Source organism: Harpia harpyja, chromosome 6 (genome assembly GCF_026419915.1).
Source record: "Harpia harpyja isolate bHarHar1 chromosome 6, bHarHar1 primary haplotype, whole genome shotgun sequence".
Taxonomy (NCBI): Eukaryota; Metazoa; Chordata; class Aves; order Accipitriformes; family Accipitridae; genus Harpia; species Harpia harpyja.
In genome coordinates, this window is record NC_068945.1 from 4361846 (window position 1) to 4367845 (window position 6000).

At 49.4% G+C, this 6000-nt stretch overlaps 1 protein-coding gene across 1 annotated transcript in view; it reads left to right on the forward strand.

Moving 5' to 3' along the window:
• Window positions 1–5180, forward strand: part of BORCS5 (BLOC-1 related complex subunit 5) — a 74741-nt gene extending 69561 nt beyond the window's left edge. Inside the window, exon 4 of the mRNA XM_052791009.1 lies at window positions 3332–5180. Coding sequence (XP_052646969.1) covers window positions 3332–3562 — 231 coding nt within the window. The 3' untranslated portion in view covers window positions 3563–5180. The remainder of the gene's footprint in view (window positions 1–3331) is intronic.
• Window positions 5181–6000: the final 820 nt, after the last annotated feature.

Genomic DNA, 6000 nt, shown 5'->3' on the forward strand with positions numbered 1-6000 from the left:
GAGCAGAAAAAACAGCTCAGGTAAACACTTGCAGATGGTTGTGGGGCAGCGGAAGAGCTGCTGGCTCTGAGGCATCTTGCTGGGCTTCCCAGAGAACTTCTTAGCCAGGGGTGGGCAAGGAGGCTGAGACCTGAGTTTTCCAGAAGAGAATGTGGCAGGGCCTTGTGTCAGGGAGGTGGGAGTTGATGGGAGCTGCTCAGAGAAGGCAGATTCACTCATCTGACCCTCAAGGGTGTCTTGAAAAGCGTGGACTGCCTTGGATGTAGGCAAGGGAGCAAACTCTTTGCCTAAGCTCCCCTTCTCCAGATGCTTTTTATTGCTACTGTATGGAATTAAATAGATGGGAATTAAGCGGATTCTTGTGTGCATTCCCTAGTCATTGCAGATTCCTAAAGGACAGTTTTAGTCTCTGTGGTGGGTAAATAGGGCTGACCCTCTGAGTCCTGCAACTGAAGGCCCCGTCTGAGCACCAGAGGAATGGCACTGCGTGCCAGGAGAGGTAAAATCACAAAGTCTGGCACTGGAGGAGCTTGCTTCAGGGGGAGGAGGCAGGAAGGATGTAAGTGTGTATTTAGGCCCGCTTCAAGGAAAGCTGCAAAGAGGCATTGGCGTTTATATACAGGAGTTAACAGGTAGCTTTTTTTTTTTTCCTAGTTAAAAAAGACCAGGTTCAGTCTGAGTAAAAATTGACCTTTCCTCACAATTATTCAATTTCAGTCCTCTTTGTCACGTCGCTGGCTGCGCAGCTGCCGTGGCCTCCCGCAACAGGCAAACTTGAACACTAGGCGTAGGGAAACCGTAGGAAACACACACTTCCACCCTTTCTCTTTTTTGTGAGGCAGCTTTTTTTATATCCATTGTGAATGCGTCCAAAAGTAGCAAAGAGCTTGGAAGGCCACTCTGCGTTTCTTCTTCCTTTTGCAGGTTAGCTTCAGCTTCTCCCCATGTTCCCCTCCTAAAAGTCAACACATGGAAATTATTGGAATGGAGAGAAAAGGGGGCCTTTGGGTTTTTTGTTTCAGAGCTTGGTAGATGAGAGTTTTGCCTCTTGCACAGTGCTGTGAGGCCATGTGGAGAACCTGCCTGTGGAGGAGAACTTCAACACCAGAGGAGGCTTCTGCCTGGGTCCCCGTGCTGCTCAGTTCAATGAGGCGTGCTGGCTTTTGGCAGGTTTCCGACCGGCTGCCACTCCACGCCACTGTCTTTCATTAGGTAGGACGTTTTTAGGCGCTGGATTGAATTTACTTCCATCCCATGCAGACCTGGTGGTGGTCTGCTTTTTACACACTCCAATTTACAGAGCTAGCGCCAAGCTACTAAATTATTAAGCTGGGGTTTTAATAGAAACCCCTGTGTAGGCTTAAATTGTTTCCACTCTATTTGGAGTTTCCTGCTCTGCTGGTTTTTATTTTGTCCCGTGCATGAAAGCGTGGAGGGAGGAATTCACAGGAAAGCACAGAGGCAAAGCGGAAGAATTCAGCCTGAGAGCACTAGAGAGTACAGACGAAATAAAAGGTTAATTGGTACTGTATCCAGCTCTGATGGAGGTGATGGGGGAAAAAAATGCTTCCTAATCCCCATGGCAGTTCAGCGGAAACTTGTGTGTTTGTTTTCAATGCTGTTTGTAACTTAGGTTTCTCAATAAAATATTTTCTTGCCCAACTATTTTTGACTTGACCTCCTCCCCAGGGCTTGAAAGGGGTGTTTGTCAGCAAACACAGCTCCCCCAGTTTTTCCCCCAAACCCTGCTGCTGCCAGCGGGACGGCAGTGCTCTGTCTGGTGGGACTTCCCTCCTCGGCGGGGGATGCCTCTTCCAGCTTTGCACCGTTTCCACCCAGTCCTCCCCTTGCTGCAGGCTCTCCCCTACAGCCCCGCACCACTGCGTACTGGGTCAGGATTGCACTTACCGATTAAGTACTATGCAAGTCAGATCTGGTCAGCATGGCTTGTATTTTAGCACTGCACCAAAAAATTTGGGTTGTTCCTGATGACAGGTTGTCCTGGTTTCAGGACACAGGTACGATCACTGTCTTCCACCAAATGGGTTGACTGTCACGCAGTTAAAGTGAGGGATGTTGTTTGAACCTGTGCTTCCTGGTAGACCAGGAGTTCTCAGCACCGATTCCCTGAGGCTGCTTCATCACGAGCAGTGACCTCCTTCCTCTGCAGGTAATTAGATGGGAGAGGTTTGGAAAAACGGTGATAAGAGGTGGCAGTGAGCTAAAACTGGTCAGTGTGTGTCCACTCCTGCCCTCCACTTGTCAGCCACTCTGGGCATGCACCGAGTCCCAAACGAGGGGACGAGGACAGAGCATGGTTGCAGGATGCGTGCCCACTGCTCAGACATACTGGTTTGAAGACCCAGCCCACTGGAATGACTGGGGTTGTTGAGCACAGCTATGGCGAGCCGAAGCAACCGAGCTTCAGGTGTGTGCTTGAGAGCTTGGAGCAGATCTGTTACCAAGCTCTCTGAATATATGGTACATCTTACAACATGTAAAACAGCTTAAAACTGTCCGACTCGGCTCATGTGAGTACAGTACTAGCAGCTATCAGCTGAATCCCGCCTGGAGTTTGCAGGTCTGGCTGAAGAGAAAGTTGGGCTGTGAATTATAAAGGCTACCTTCGTCACTCAGTGGCAGGAATAGCACTGCAGTTCCTGTCATTGTCATCATGCTCGAGCCATGTTTGGGTACTTACCATGTTTAATTGCATGGCTGATTTACTTAATGTCTCTCCTGGGGTCACTCATAACACTTTTATTTTTAGGATTTGGGGATATTAGGGACACTAGCAATCCACTGTGGCGCTCTCTCAAAGCGGGACTTTTCCAGACGCCGATAGTAACAACAGCAGTGGCTTCATCACAGAGCAACCTGGCTAAGGCAATGAAATTAGCACTGGAAAGTGTGGTAGAGCTTAATGCTTGCAAATGAACAATCTCCACTGAAAATACACTACAGGTGTAGGCGGAGGCCATGAGTTCCCTGGATTCGGGTAACTTGGAGGATATGCATATGGTTTATTGGGAAATTCCTGGCAGTGCCTGTTGGTTTTCAACCCTGTAAATAAAGAATTTTCTGATCAAATACTCAGTGTTTGGGTGTAGAACTGAGGTGGTCATATGTCCTCCCTGGTATACAGCTATGAATTATCCCATTTCATGACAAACTGGTTATGTACCTACAGAGGAGCTCCTTTGTTCCTGGCTGGTATATTAGTGGGGCATCTAAGGTGCTTCTCGATTGCTTTTAGGAAAGACAGTGTGCTGAAAGGCCTGCGGTAACAGTTGGCCTAATGTGCCTCGCTCTGCTTGTTGTTTTTAAACAGATGGACCTCTCTGTGGAAACTCTTTATAGCTTCATGCAGGAGCGTCAGAAGAAGTATGCCAAGTATGCGGAGCAGATCCAGAAGGTCAACGAGATGTCTGCCATCCTCCGGCGTATACAGATGGGCATTGACCAGACGATCCCACTGATGGAGCGGCTGAACAGCATGCTGCCAGAGAGCGAGAGGCTGGAGCCCTTCAGCATGAAACCCGACCGGGAGCTAAAGTCTTAGCTGATCTGGCAGGCTCCCCCTCCTCACCTTCCACGCTCCGGTGTTCAGCACAGACGCGCTTCCAACGGGCTGGACTGGCAGATGTTTGAAGCGGACGGCAGTGCTGCCTGACTCTCTGCCAGGGCATCAGAGGAAGAGCAGCGTCAGCTGCCAGAACTGCGCAGCCAGGAATCCAGGAGCTCCCCGGTCCCGTCATCTGGAGAAGATGATTTACCGTTCTTTCATCTCCCTCCTCTTGCCCTCCTGTCTCCTTTACCACTACCACCACCTGTGCTGAGACATTTGTTTCATTGCTGTGACTAGATTGGGGTTTACAGAGGAGGAGTTTTCTTTCATCTGATTTCTGTTTTTTTTACTAGGAAAATTCAAAGGGATACAGGGTGTGACAAACCCTCTAACATGGTTTTTGTGCCACCAGGGTTTAGACAATTAGATGGCTGGCAGGTATTTCTGAGATGCCCTGGCCTTGGAAATGTGTGTGTTCTATAGGTGAAAGTGTGGGAGCCAGGAACTGGCTTATTAAAATCTGCCTATTATCATAATTAACATGGTTTGCATGGCAGGGTTTTGGCATGTCCTCCTCGAGGCTTCTGTTTTTATGGGCTCGCTAATTTATGAGGCTGTAAAGGAATAACTGTTCCAGATACCTATGTCTGTTAATGTTAAGCACGCCTTAGCGTTCCTCTCCCCCTTGCCCTGGCAGTGTCCCTGTGCCCCAGCTGGTGGCATTTCGTGTCCCTCACCTTGCACAGTGATTCTGACAGGTGCTGGCACCGACCTGCTCACTTTGCCTCCCAAAGTTGGACGTGAGGTGTCTTTTTTTATTTTTACTGGGACACTCCAGTTATCTCGGTGCTGTCTTTTCTACCAGAGGGATGCAGTTGTTTCTTTACCTTCAAGTGCATGGGGTTGGAGGGGGGAGACACGAGGAGACCTTTGGGTCTTTGCGTTGGCTTAGCTGCCGTCATGCCAAGAGCTTGCCTGAGCACGGTGTTTAATGACTGAAACCACGTGGCCCTTTGGGACCGTGCTCAGCAAACTGCTCCAAAGGCAACAGGATGTTCTTGCCTTCTCCCAAGCCGAGGGCCGTGCTGGAAGGCAGGCGATGTGTCCGTGCCACCCGGGTGATGGGCTGGCCCGTAGGAGACGGGTTGGTTGCCAAGTCTGTCACTGGTCTGCTGGCTGCAGGCAGTTTGCAGCACCTCTCCGAGCTTTGGTTTCTCCCTGTATAAAACGGGGATATTTTACACACTGCTGTAAAAATATTTACGGATCTAGAAATAGGGTTTAACAGCTGGCGTTGCCATTGCGTGGCAGCTCTTGTCTGCAGCAGAAAGAGCATGAAACCAGAAGTGAGGAGCCCTTGGTTTGCTGGGTCAAGTGTAGGTTTGTGTGTGTTACGTTAGCCCCAGGATGCTGTTGCTGGCAAGGAGGCTGAAGCGTGTCCAGGAACCCCAAGGGTTGTTGTATGTCAGGACCGCGATTCCAGTGGTGAGGACAGTCCTCTTTGAGAGAGTCAGTGACAGCCCATCTTCCAGTACAGCACAAGGCTAAGTGACTTGACAAAGGCAACTTGCTTCGATGCCTCTTAGTACTTAAGAGTACTTAATCAGCAAAAGATGGTCTCTGACCATTTGGGAATAAAAGCGCAGTAGGTTTTTGATGGTACTAATTACTGCCTGGTGGCTGGAAGCAACTGGCCATTCTCTTGTTGCATTCGCAAAGGCCATGTAGCCTAGAGTCGATTTTTGTGATGCAGACTGCAGCCAACTTAGATGTGTAGCTGAACCATAGCAGTGGCTGAACCATAGCGGTGACTGGACCCCCAGGGCCTGCTGAACGCTGTCTGAAAGCAGAGTCCCATAGAAATGATGCCCTGGGAAGAGCAATTGACTGCTTCAGAGAGGGCAAGGAACTCAGCAGATTTTCTAGTAAAGTCAGCAGAGTGGGCCTCTTTGTCTGCCGTTTCCACCCCAGTTGTTGTTACGTAGTTGTGTATATGTAAGTGTATGCTGTACGTTGCACAGGATGTAACATCAGGCTTCCATCCTTGCTCATGAGTCCTGCGGTATTTTACACTTGGTTTGTTAAAAGCTTACATGAGACTTAACAACCCATGAAAACCTGCTTGTCATGGCCATGCCCATGAGTGTCCTCATTGTCCATCACAGAATATGCCTCTGCCTCCCACCATCAGACACACCAGAATACTCAGCAGCTTTAAATAGCGGCTGCAGGCGTTTTTGTCCTCCTTGTCCAGATGATGCTGTCTGGAAGTTTAGAATGTGCAACATTCAGCCGTCTGCCAGACGGGATCATGAATATCCCACACCCTGGCATGCTGGAAGCCTATACTGGTGGGAAGATCCTGATATTGGATCTCGAGGCAGGAGCTAGGCTGCAGATGCTCTCTCCTGTAAAGCTTCTAGACATCTGGC